Source organism: Quercus lobata, chromosome 12, assembly GCF_001633185.2.
Source record: "Quercus lobata isolate SW786 chromosome 12, ValleyOak3.0 Primary Assembly, whole genome shotgun sequence".
NCBI lineage: Eukaryota > Viridiplantae > Streptophyta > Magnoliopsida > Fagales > Fagaceae > Quercus > Quercus lobata.
Window position 1 is genome coordinate 2,000,033 of NC_044915.1, and position 12,950 is coordinate 2,012,982.

The window sequence follows — 12,950 nt, forward strand, 5'->3', positions numbered from 1 at the left end:
TAGAGAGGTGATATAATCATAGTTTTAAAAACCGAACCGGACTAACTGGTCCAATTGAGAATCGAGAGCTAGTCCGGTCCGATTAAAACCCTCAAAACCGGTCAAAAATCAAGCAAAAACCAGGGTTGAATCGGAAATTTTTTTAAAAACGGTTTGATGCCCGGTTCGGTTTTTAAAACCATGGATATAATTACATACCATATTACCATGTGTACCCCCCAAAAAAAAAAAAAAAATCATGTGTACCAAACACGCAATGTTGATTGTGTAAGAAGATTTAGAGTGAGTTTGCCAAGCAATGATTTTGCGTTTTGCATTTTTTTTCTGAATCGTAAGGCATTGTTCATGGACCAGCTAAGTACTAAAAACACAATAATAAACAGTAAATCCAAGATCTTATGACACTATTTATAATTTAAAAATTATTTTATTATAATATTTTTAAAAATAAATTTTCAATAAAGAATATATAAGCGCATCCAACCAACCTCTTAAGCTCATTTTTTATTTCTGGCCTGATATTGTTAGTTGGCACTTGTGATTTCTCCGCCAATGGCATTGATAGACCTCAATTTTTTAATATTATTTTAAAAATGAAAAGCAGAGAAAGACAGCAGAACCCACTCCATAACCATAAATGCTTCAATCCAACTTGGCAATTTGCAAGCCTTTTAAAGACAAAACAAAACCCCACCACCGCTCTCTCTCCCCAAACTCTCTAATCACCGTTCTCCCATAGTCCATGGCCAATACTTTCTATACCAGTACTAATTCTTGCTATACCAGTACTAATTCTTGCACAGCTCCATCTACCAAACTTATAAAGTTCACACCCCACAATCATCAGCAAGAAGATGAGGCATCGCTAGCAGGACTACCTGACCACATAGCCCAACTCTGCCTTTCTTTTGTCAACCCTTCTCTTCTTTACTCTGTGTGCCACTCATGGCGGCGCCTAATCTATTCACCTTCCTTCCCTCCTTTCTTCTCTTTATACGCTCTTTTACATCATTCCCAGTCTTCAAATTCCAATTCCAATTCAATAGAATTCTTCAACTTCGATCCCATCTCATCCACTTGGGACCTCCTTCCTCCACCACCACCACCACTTCGTGTCATTCTCCACCACCCATCTTTCATATCCCGAAACTTCTCGATTCAATCGGTCTCTTTCTCTCAGAACCTCGTTCTCCTCGCCGCCACCACTCATAATTTCGCACCTGCACTCTCTCACCCTCTCATCTTCAACCCGCTCTCCAAGACATGGTCCTTCGGACCCCCACTCGCCACGCCGCGCCGCTGGTGCGGTGCAGGCGCAGTGCGCGGCGCGGTATATGTGGCGAGTGGAGTGGGATCCCATTTCTCCAACGACACTGCTCGTTCATTGGAGAAGTGGGATCATGCGCACCATGGCGAGTGGAAAAAGAAGAGCAGGCTTAAAGATGCAAGATATAGTAGAGATGCAATCGATGCAGTTGGGTGGAGAGGGAAGCTTTGTATGGTGAATGTGAAAGCAAAAGAAGGAATTGTTTACAATGTTGATAAAGATGAGTGGGAGGAGATGCCCGAAGGTATGCTTTATGGGTGGAGAGGACCAGTGGCAGCCATGGATGAAGATGTGATGTATGTGGTGGATGAAGCCAAGGGTGCTTTGAGAAAGTATGAACATGAGAAGGATTTGTGGGAGGAGATTATGGAGTCAGAGAAGCTCAGAGGCGCACAACATGTAGCAGCTGCTGCTGGAAAACTGTGTGTAGTTTGTGGTGAAAATGGGATTGTGGTTGTAGATGTGTTGGCCTCTCCTGGGAGATTGTGGGGGGTGGATTTGCCTATCGGTTTTGAAGCTTTGAGAGTTCATATCTTGCCAAGGATGAGTCGCCCAGATTTTGATTTTCCGGCAGTACCTTCTACATCCATGGAATGATATTTTTTATTTATTTTCTTTTTGTTTTTTTGTTAAAGAAAATTCTTGAATTTTGTGTGAATGAGGTACGTTGCGACTATATTCAATGTCTTCTTCTTCTGATTTTTTTTTTTCCTTATTTTTTGTGTATCTTAAAGTGAAAATTCGTCGGTTTCTGAAAAAGCATATTCTTGGCAGCATTTGGGTAGGATATTAATTGATGTTGGAACTTGAATTCCTTCCCATGCCCTTTGAGTAAAGATGTCCCGACGGCCAGGACTCAGGATAACGTTAACTAGTGATGGAAATATCATTAGTATCCGGGATGTCCAAAAAAAAAAAAAAAAAAAAATTATTATTATTATGTTCAAAATGCAAAATTCACCATTTAAGTTTTACTATTTTTCATTTCAGTCCTCTAAATTTGTATTCGGTTATCCTTTAAGTTTTAAAACTTCTCAATTTAGTCCTTCCGTTAAACAGTCATCCATTTTTGCGTTAACACCCCAAAATGACACTGTTTTGGATTGATTTTAAATTTTATTTATTTATTTCTTAATTTAAAAAAAAAATTAATTAATAAAAAACCAGAAATTAAAAATAAAACCAAACCCCAAAGTTTTTCCATCGAGAGGGGAGAGAAGGGGATGACAACCAAGAAGTCATAGGAAGGTGAGAGGACGATTGTAAAACAAATTAACAGAGTAGCTTTGGTGAATCGGGGTTTGGAGGCCAATGATGAGGCGGTGGAGACAGCGGCAGTAGATGCGGTATATGTTGGAGAGCTAGGAGTCGACTATGTGGGGAGTATGGGTGACGAAGGTTTTCATTTGGTCGGAGTTGAGTGCGACTTTGAAGAGGTCATGGGTGTGTGTCTTGGTTCACTTTGTGGTCGAAAATATTCATAGCCATGGTGCTGAAAATGAAAAAGGAATTCTGGGTTTTGGTTTCCGAAGTGTGAGAGTGAAAATACAGAGTGGTGGGAGAGTATTTAGAAGAACAGTTAGAAATGGTTGGGATCTATATAAATTTTGTTAGGATTTTCGTTGTTGACTTACTGGGTATGGAAGCCATTGATGAGAGCTGGGTAGAGACGTTTGGGGTTTGGCCCGTTTGGTTTTATTTATTTAAATTAAGAAATAAATAATTAAATTAAAATTTATAATTAGTTCAAAACGGGTCATTTTCATGTTGTAAACGGAAAAATGGATGACTATTTAACGGAAGATTGAATTGAAATTTTTTGAAACTTAGAGGACTGAAATGACTAAATACAAACTTAAAGGACTGATATGAAAAGTTGTGAAACTTAGAGGGTGAGTTTTACATCTTGACCTATTATTATTTTGCATTTTTAAAAACTAATTTATCTGTAATTAATGCATTGATTGAGGACTTCATATAGAGAACGGAAAGTAATATGTATGTCATGCAAAGTAAGGTTCACTTGTAGCTCTTTCATAATTTTTATTTTCAAATCATTCAGGGTCTTTAGCTTACGGTGTATCATCATATAGTAGCATTGGATACCCGAACCTTGAAATGGGAATACGTTATAAGGGTTGGCATTGCTAAGGGGTCCACCGTAGTAAATATTTATATGGATCATTGTCAACCTATATATCATCAAGTGCAATTGTGTTGGTGACAAATTTATAACTCTCAATCAACATCAATCACAAAACTTGGCATATGAAATGCCAACAATACTAATCTCAACCAAATTTGCATATACTCACTTTAGGTCACATACAAAAATAGTCATTACCAATTTCATATTCTTTTAAAATTCCAAATCATTCTAGGGGCATGACTTTCAAAACCCATTCAAATAAGTTATGGTGAACAAAAATATTATACCAACTAGTTATCCATTGAAATCTCTGTTACAAATCTTAAACAAATATATCTTGAAATAATTTATGGTAAAAAGGCTACAAATACTATCTTAGGTATCAAACTCATAATCCATTTCATACCCAAGATAAAGACCTAAAAGTACTAATTATTCCTAACAATTGATCACAATATTTAGTACTAAATATTCCCAATAATTAATCACAATATTAATTTTTTTTTAAACCTAGCATATTATTAATCACAATATTTACACTAACAAAAAAAAAATTCCCAATATGTTGTAATAACATAATTAATCACAATATTTGGTACTAAATATTCCCCCAATACTAGATATTCCCAATAATTAATCACAATATTAATTTTTTTTTTAAAAACCTAGAAAATATAATCTTAATATTTACACTAACAAAAAATAAACAAATATTCCCATATGTTGTAATAACATAATTAATCACAATATTTGCTACTAAATATTCCCAATAATTAATCACAATATTAATTGTGGGGCCGGGGAGCTTACGATCCGACCCACGCTCTACCTGGGCTCAGGGCCCGTGCCGAGGACGAATGATCGAAGGCCGAGGTGTCAAGAGGCGCAGCTGGGGACGACCTTATCCTTGGCATTCCAGGACTTCAATGGGAAGAGCAACGACTCGATGAGAGCTATCCCTAAACAGCCCCCTGAAGGGGATGTGAATGGAATGGGGCCCATGTGGAGGTACGGCGCAAAATTGGTTCAAAGAAAACACATCTCCTCCGCATTAAATGCACCTGCCAGCATCCTAATCACGTTAATGAGAAAAGACGCTTGGGCGGTGTAACTTCGATCATCACAACTAACAGAAAGTAAGAGGGTACAGTTGAGGTGACAGATACAGAAGTAAGCACCTGTTTTCGCGTTAATGAGAAAAGACGCTTGGGCGATGTAACTTCGATGATCGCAACTAACAGAAAGGAAGAAGGTACAGTTAAGGTGACGAATACAGAAGTAAGCACCTGCCTGACCAACAAGTGGAGAACTAATATCAACCAAGAAGGAATATATAATGAAAGAGGGGGTGTGCCAAAGGGGGGCTGAGAAAAATGGCCAAAAACCTGAGCCTCCCAGCCCGCCTCCAGGAGAAAGACTCCTAGGGCGAGAATGACTTAACCATGTATGAACACCACGAAAAACCCACTGCCTGGTGACCAAGGCCTAGCCTTTCAAACCCACGCTCTACAAATGATATTGTTTGGGCCTTTTTACGTGCGAACCCAACACTGTTACGGTTCGTTACAAATCGTGTCCTTACAATTGGTGCCGTCTATGGGAAAGGCTTGTGTGTTGGCATAGACGGTAAGTCGGGACAGTTCCCTTGTCATTTCTAGTGGCCGGTTGTTGTGTCCTAGCGTAAACTTCCACTAGGGGCTATGTTTCTTTACTAGGGGCTACGCTTTGTAGCGTCAGCCGCATAGATGGTTCTAGGGGCTCGACCGAGGAGATAATTCCCTCAAAACCAAGGTCTTATGCCATAACCGAGGGGTTATTTTCCCCCAACTACTTATCAGTATTAACCAAGTTTTGGACAGAACCAAGGTATTGTATGGTCCTCGGACTCAAACCTATGGGGAAACCAACTACTTAGAAGAGAAAACTAAGTTTTGGACAGAACCAAGGTATTGTATGGTCCTCGGACTCAAACCTATGGGGAAACCAACTACTTATCAGTATTAACCAAGTTTTGGACAGAACCAAGGTATTGTATGGTCCTCAGACTCAAACCTATGGGGAAACCAACTACTTATCAGTATTAACCAAGTTTTGGACAGAATCAAGGTATTATATGGTCCTCGGACTCAAACCTATGGGGAAACCAACTACTTAGAAGAGGAAACTAAGTTTTGGACAAAACTAAGGTATTGTGTGGTCTTCGGACTTAAACCTATGGGGAAACCAACTACTTAGAAGAGGAAACTAAGTTTTGGACAGAACCAAGGTATTGTGTGGTCCTCGGACTCAAACCTATGGGGAAACCAACTACTTAGAAGAGAAAACGAAGTTTTGGATAGAATCAAGGTATTGTATGGTCCTCGGATTCAAACCTATGGGGAAACCAACTACTTATCAGTATTAACCAAGTTTTGGACAGAACCAAGGTATTGTATAGTTCTCGGACTCAAACCTATAGGGAAACCAACTACTTATCAGTATTAACCAAGTTTTGGACAGAACCAAGGTATTGTATGGTCCTCGGACTCAAACCTGTGGGGAAACCAACTACTTATCAGTATTAATCAAGTTTTGGGCAGAACCAAGACATTGTATGGTCCTCGGACTCAAACCTGTGGGGAAACCAACTACTTTAAAGGAACCTGGGTACTAAGCAGGACTTGGCAGCTACACTTGATATCTAAAATGACGCCTATATCTTCGTTGAGTGAGGGTTAGAAATGAGTTCAAGGCTCTGCAGGTACAGGTAGGCTCTGGTTTTGAAACGTGATGTTAAACGTATCGCATGCACAAATATTCATACGGGTTAAGATAAATTAGTTCAAAATTCATAAACAATAAATAAGTATCAACGAGGGCAACCAATCAGTAACCAGAAGAAAAAAGGAAGAATAAGGTTTCATATATACGTGTTCAATAGGTTCAAACTACTAATAGACTACAAAGTTTTCAAAATAAAAAAAATAAGCTAATCGTTAATCTAAAAACAAATTTGGAGCCTAGCCAGGGTTTTCTACTTCTTTGGTCTTGCGTCGGCCACGTCCTGGGAAGGCAGAGCGGAATTAGCTTTGACGCCCTGGAGGGTAGTCCCTTCTGGGGGAGGCTGAACAGGGTCAGTATCGGTACTCTTGGGGGCCACAGCAAGGGGAATGGCCTGTGGGGGCTGGGCAAGTGTGGATGGCTCCTTAGCATTGAGCATTTGAGTGCCAACCACGGGCTCAGTAACCTCCTTGGGTGCCTCAGGGTCCGTATGCTGAGATACTCCTATCCCATCCTGAGTTTCTCCCTCTTTGAGCACCTTGCCAGGGGAGCTGTCGACCTGTAAGTTTTCCGATTGGGTGACCCCTTCCTTGGGTTGGTCGCTCATAGCCACGGCGCTGGAGGAGGTGGCCTCGCAGATGGTTGTAGGGTAGAATATGTTCTCCGCTTTCCACAAATCGGATGAAGTATTCACCCCAGCTCGCCTCAATGCCTCTTCCCAAACCTGGGAGCAGTAAAGCCTGCATACTCCAGGAATCTGGGCTTTAAGGATGGCTTGGGTTTCAGCTACCCCCATGTTATAACCATCATCTTCGGCCGTTTCCTTGGCAACCTCAGCCTCATTTCTGGCAAACTCGGCCTCTCACTTGGCCCTTTCGGCTTCGTCACGGGCATACTCCGCCACACCTTTGTCATGCTCGGCCGCAGCCAGCTTTTTATTTAAGCCCTCGATCATATCTTTAGCTATTTGCAACTGATCTTCGGCTTCAAGTAGACGTTTGGTTTGGTCCACGGCCTGTTTTTGGGTGCTAGCTAGGCCCGCCGAGGCGCTATCCCATTCACGGATAGCAGCTGTTAGGTCAGCCTTAACCTTGGCAAGTTCATCCTCGGAGGCTTGGAGAGTCTTCGCGGCCGTCATGCGCTTGTTGCGTTCATTCTCGGCCGCCTTACTCTTATTATTCACCTCTTCCTCCATCCTATAAGTGGCCTGGAGAGCCTGGCAAGGGAGATAAATGCATAGTTAGTGACAAACCAGAAGCGAGAGTTAATAAAGTTTTAGGTTTCCAGAAACCTTAACATGCCCAAGTACCTCTTAGTACTGAGGAAGACCTCCTGCATCCTCATTCTCCTCAGGCCATCCATGTCAGTAGGGAGTAGCATGGTTCTCCCTAACGCATCTGCCACGTAGCCACCCTCGCCATCTCCAAGGTCCCTCATGGATGCAGTTTCCAGCAATGGACCCCCGTGAAACATTGGGGCAGGAAGCCAGGTGCTTGGCAAAGACTGGGCCTCGATCCCCTTTTTCTTGCCTTGAGAGGAATGGACTTCAGTTTCTTTACCCTTGCTCTGGTGCCCAATCTTCAGTTGTTTTGTACGCGGAGCCTCCTCCTCCTTCTCCTTAGAAGGTTGGGATTTTCCCCCGTCCATGATTTCCTTGCCCTTGGGGCTCCTCTTTCTTTTTGAGTCAGTGCCTTCAGGCCGAGGAGGTGGAAATGGCTGGGAGGAAGCAGGAAGTTTGGGGTGGGGGGATTGTGGCTGTGACTTGGTGGAAGATGACCTAATTTGGACAACCTGAGGTTGAGGTGGTAGGGAAGGAGTCTTGGGTTGTGGCGTTCCCTGCGTATCCTTCCCAGGTTGACCCTCGAGGAGTTCAAGTAGGGGGGTCGGGGGCTTTCTCTTGAGTCCCATCTCGGCCTGAGAAGAAGTGCCTACTGACGACAATTTCGCCTCGGACAAGTACGGGTCTCCTATATCACCAGAAGGATCCTCGGATTGATGGGAAAGGTCAAATACACCAAAACCTTCCTCGGGCTGGCCTAGCTCGACTTCGTCCTCGGCTACTTGATGAGACGAGGAGGGGCCCACCAGTGGGATGTTCTTGGGGGCAGATGGTTCCTGGGAGATTAAAAATCCTGTCTCGACCACGGTAATTTTTGGAAGTCAAGGACGGCGAGCGCTGATCAGTGCCTTGCGTCCGCAAATGACTTCTGAACAGGAGGGTATCCTAGTATTTTGTGAGCAGCTCGGACTTGACCATCTTCGTCATTTACGAAAACTGCCGCTTGTAGAACAATCTCCAAGTCTGCCCGGTTGACCAAGTGAAAGTGTCGTTGATGAGCGCGTGGATCTACAAAAGGAAAAACACATATGCATGGTTAGTTATCGAATGACATTAGAATAAAATGGCGTAAAGGGTCATCACCCTTCCATTCCCAGTACCCCACCTGGTTCTCCTTTTGCTATGCGGCACGGATCGCCATCGTGCCATTCACCGGAGACGGTAAGGAAATCCTTGTTCAATCCCTTATTGGAGTCAGGGAGGCACTGGATTAATCGAACCCTTTCGTCCCTCGACTTCATGTAGTAGATTTTCCCCTTCAATTTTTGAAGATTATAGCACCAGTTCACATCATGGTGGGTCAGTCTTAACCCCATTTTCTCATTTAAAGCGTCTACGCAACCCAGAATCCTAAAAACGTTGCCGGCGCACTGGGTGGGGGCTAATCGGAAGTGCCTGAGATAACCCCTCGTCATCGGCCCCATAGGGATTCTCATACCTCCCTCTACAAAGGCAAGAACGGGAATTACTACCGTGCCCGTTTCCCTCTTATAGTGCCACTCCCCCATCTTACAATGCCTCAGACTTACGTTGGGAGGAATCCTGTAATCGACAATGAACTTATTCATCGCCTCTTCAGTATCGACTAACTTCCTCAGTCTCAATTTAGCCATCTCTATGATTTACCAAACAAACCCAATCCGCGACGGGAGAAGAAACGGAACCAAAGAAAAATAAACCCAGACAAGAAAAAAGCACGAGTTAATAGAGGTAGGGAACTTACATAAAGGGAGAAAGACGCTTCGGACAGGCTTTTTGTGCCGAAGATAGACTTGAGTTTGGGCAGAAATTCAGATGAACCCAGAGTACACGCGCTAGAACTCTTAAGTGCAAAACTGAAGAGACGGATCCATTCCAAAAAATCTTTTATACTTTCTAGGGTAATTGCACAAATTTTCCCGCCCATAAAGACCAAGGGATCACCACCGTTCGATCTTCATCATACCGTAGGACGTGGGAAACATAAAGCCGCCCGTATTTAATGTGGGCACGTTTTGCCTTCCAGGGGCTCTAAGGACGTGTCTTGGGCAGATGAAAAAGTCTCGGGAACCGATAAGTGACAAGGATTGACAGGCATTGGCAGATGTCTGGTGTCATCAAAACCCTCCTATCCGTCCAAAGAGTCGGATAGCAGGATTTTGAGGGGTTATTGTGGGGCCGGGGAGCTTACGATCCGACCCACGCTCTACTTGGGCTCAGGGCCCGTGCCGAGGAGGTCACGTGCCGAGGACGAATGATCGAAGGCCGAGGTGTCAAGAGGCGCAGCTGGGGACGACCTTATCCTCGGCATTCCAGGACTTCAATGGGAAGAGCAACGACTCAATGAGAGCTATCCCCAAACAGCCCCCTGAAGGGGATGTGAATGGAATGGGGCCCATGTGGAGGTACGGCGCAAAATTGGTTCAAAGAAAACACGTCTCCTCCGCATTAAATGCACCTGCCAGCATCCTAATCACGTTAATGAGAAAAGACGCTTGGGCGGTGTAACTTCGATCATCACAACTAACAGAAAGTGAGAGGGTACAGTTGAGGTGACAGATACAGAAGTAAGCACCTGCCTTCGCGTTAATGAGAAAAGACGCTTGGGCGGTGTAACTTCGATGATCGCAACTAACAGAAAGGAAGAGGGTACAGTTAAGGTGACGAATACAGAAGTAAGCACCTGCCTGACCAACAAGTGGAGAACTAATATCAACCAAGAAGGAATATATAATGAAAGAGGGGGTGTGCCAAAGGGGGGCTGGGAAAAATGGCCAAAAACCTGAGCCTCCCAGCCCGCCTCCAGGAGAAAGACTCCTAGGGCGAGAATGACTTAACCATGTATGAACACCACGAAAAACCCACTGCCTGGTGACCAAGGCCTAGCCTTTCAAACCCACGCTCTACAAATGATATTGTTTGGGCCTTTTTACGTGCGAACCCAACACTGTTACGGTTCGTTACAAATCGTGTCCTTACATTAATTTTTTTTAAAAACTTAGCAAATAATTTAATCACAATATTTACACTAACAAAAAAAAAAATATTTCCAATATGTTGTAATAACATTAATCACAATATTTAGTACTAAATATTCCTAATAATTAATCATAATATTAATTTTTTTTTAAAAAACTAGCAAACAATCACATTATACTAACAAATAAACTAATCACAATATACTAACAAATAAATTAATCACTACTAACAAATAAATTAATCACAATATACTAACAAAAATTTTCCTAATATGTTCTAATTTTTTCTTTAAAAAAAAAATAGCAAATAATCACAATATTAACTAACAAAAAATATTCCCAATATTGTAAAAACATTGTGAGATGAGTGTTGTTAAGGTGAGTGTTGTGTGAGATGAGTTTTGTGTAAGAGCTTAGGAAAGTTGTGAGTGAGTGAAGAGAGGGTGTGAGAACTAAAGAGACTAGGTGAGACGGGTAAGGAGGAAAACATGCCACATGTGGTGGGCTGGGGACCATTCATGAAAATTGAGTCCCATAGACTCGATTTCCATTCGAGTTATCCATGTGACCAGAAAGAGAGCGTGAAAAACACTGGTGGGACTAGACTAGAAACTCGAGTCCAGTAGACTGGATTTCCATAAACGAAAACCGAGTCCAATAGACTCGATTTCTATGAATAAAAACTGAGTCTAGACTCAATTTCCAAGCCTACGTAGACAGATTCTCCAACTTAGTTGTTAGCGCAACTGGGAAATCGAGTATGATGTACTCGATTTATAACAAAAAATCAAGAGTAAAACACTCGATTTGTTAAATATCAAAATAATTTCAAACCTTGGCTAACTAATAAAATAGTTTGACTTTTATAGTTATTTTCAAAAAAATCCCACTCATTCTCCCCAAACTCTCTGATCTCCATTCTCTCATAGTCCATGGCCAATACTTTCAATACCAGTACTAATTCTTGCACAGCTCCATCTACCAAACTTAGAAAGTTCACACCCCACAATCACCAGCAACAAGATGAGGCATCGCTACCAGGACTACCTGACCACATAGCCCAACTCTGCCTTTCTGTCGTCAATCCTTCTCTTCTTTACTCTGTGTGCCACTCATGGCAGCGCCTAATCTATTCACCTTCCTTCCCTCCTTTCTTCTCTTTATACGCTCTTTTACATCATTCCCAGCCTTCAAATTCCAATTCCAATTCAATAGAATTCTTCAACTTCGATCCCATCTCATCCACTTGGGACCTCCTTCCTCCACCACCACCACCACTTTGTGTCCTTCTCCACCACCCATCTTTCATATTCCGAAACCTTTCGATTCAATCGGTCTCTTTCTCTCAGAACCTTGTTCTCCTCGCCGCCACCACTCATAATTTCGCACCTGCACTCTCTCACCCTCTCATCTTCAACCCGCTCTCCAAGACATGGTCCTTCGGACCCCCACTCGCCACACCGCGCCGCTGGTGCGGTGCAGGCGCAGTGCGCGGCGCGGTATATGTGGCGAGTGGAGTGGGATCCCACTTCTCCAACGACACTGCTCGTTCGTTGGAGAAGTGGGATCATGGCGAGTGGAAAAAGAAGAGCAGGCTTAAAGATGCAAGATATAGTAGAGATGCAATCGATGCAGTTGGGTGGAGAGGGAAGCTTTGTATGGTGAATGTGAAAGCAAAAGAAGGAATTGTTTACAATGTTGATAAAGATGAGTGGGAGGAGATGCCCGAAGGTATGCTTTATGGGTGGAGAGGACCAGTGGCAGCCATGGATGAAGATGTGATGTATGTGGTGGATGAAGCCAAGGGTGCTTTGAGAAAGTATGACCATGAGAAGGATTTGTGGGAGGAGATTATGGAGTCAGAGAAGCTCAGAGGGGCACAACATGTGGCTGCTGCTGCTGGAAAACTGTGTGTAGTTTGTGGTGAAAATGGGATTGTGGTTGTAGATGTGTTGGCCTCTCCTGGGAGATTGTGGGGGGTGGATTTGCCTATCGGTTTTGAAGCTTTGAGAGTTCATATCTTGCCAAGGATGAGTCGCCCAGATTTTGATTTTCCGGCTGTACCGTCTATATCCATGGAATGATATTTTTTATTTATTTTCTTTTTGTTTTTTTGTTAAAGAAAATTCTTGAATTTTGTGTGAATGAGGTACGTTGCGACTATATTCAATGTCTTCTTCTTCCGATTTTTCTTTCCCTTATTTTTTGTGTATCTTAAAGTGAAAATTCGTCGGTTTCTGAAAAAGCATATACTTGGCAGTATTTTGGTAGGATATTAATTGATGTTGGAACTTGAATTCCTTTCCATGCCCTTTGAGTAAAGAGGTCCCGACGGCCAGGACTCAGGATAACGTTAACTAGTGATGGAAATATCATTAGCATCCGAGATGCCAGAATAAAAAAAAAAATAAATAAAAA

At 42.6% G+C, this 12,950-nt stretch overlaps 2 protein-coding genes across 2 annotated transcripts; both read left to right on the plus strand.

Moving 5' to 3' along the window:
* The first annotated feature begins 612 nt into the window (after positions 1–612).
* LOC115972522 (F-box/kelch-repeat protein SKIP25-like) lies at positions 613–2,144 on the plus strand. Its single transcript, XM_031092839.1, has one exon. The coding sequence runs from the start codon at positions 743–745 to the stop codon at positions 1,922–1,924; it is 1,182 nt and encodes a 393-aa protein (XP_030948699.1). The 5' UTR covers positions 613–742; the 3' UTR covers positions 1,925–2,144.
* A 9,272-nt stretch (positions 2,145–11,416) lies between these two features.
* Positions 11,417–12,631, plus strand: LOC115972523 (F-box/kelch-repeat protein SKIP25-like). Its single transcript, XM_031092840.1, has one exon. It carries the CDS (start codon positions 11,465–11,467, stop codon positions 12,614–12,616), a length of 1,152 nt encoding a protein of 383 aa, XP_030948700.1. The 5' UTR covers positions 11,417–11,464; the 3' UTR covers positions 12,617–12,631.
* Positions 12,632–12,950: the final 319 nt, after the last annotated feature.

Excerpts from the sequence above, each read along its gene's own strand:
- LOC115972523 (XM_031092840.1), top strand. The coding sequence starts at position 11,465 with ATGGCCAATACTTTCAATACCAGTACTAATTCTTGCACAGCTCCATCT.
- LOC115972522 (XM_031092839.1), top strand. The coding sequence starts at position 743 with ATGGCCAATACTTTCTATACCAGTACTAATTCTTGCTATACCAGTACT.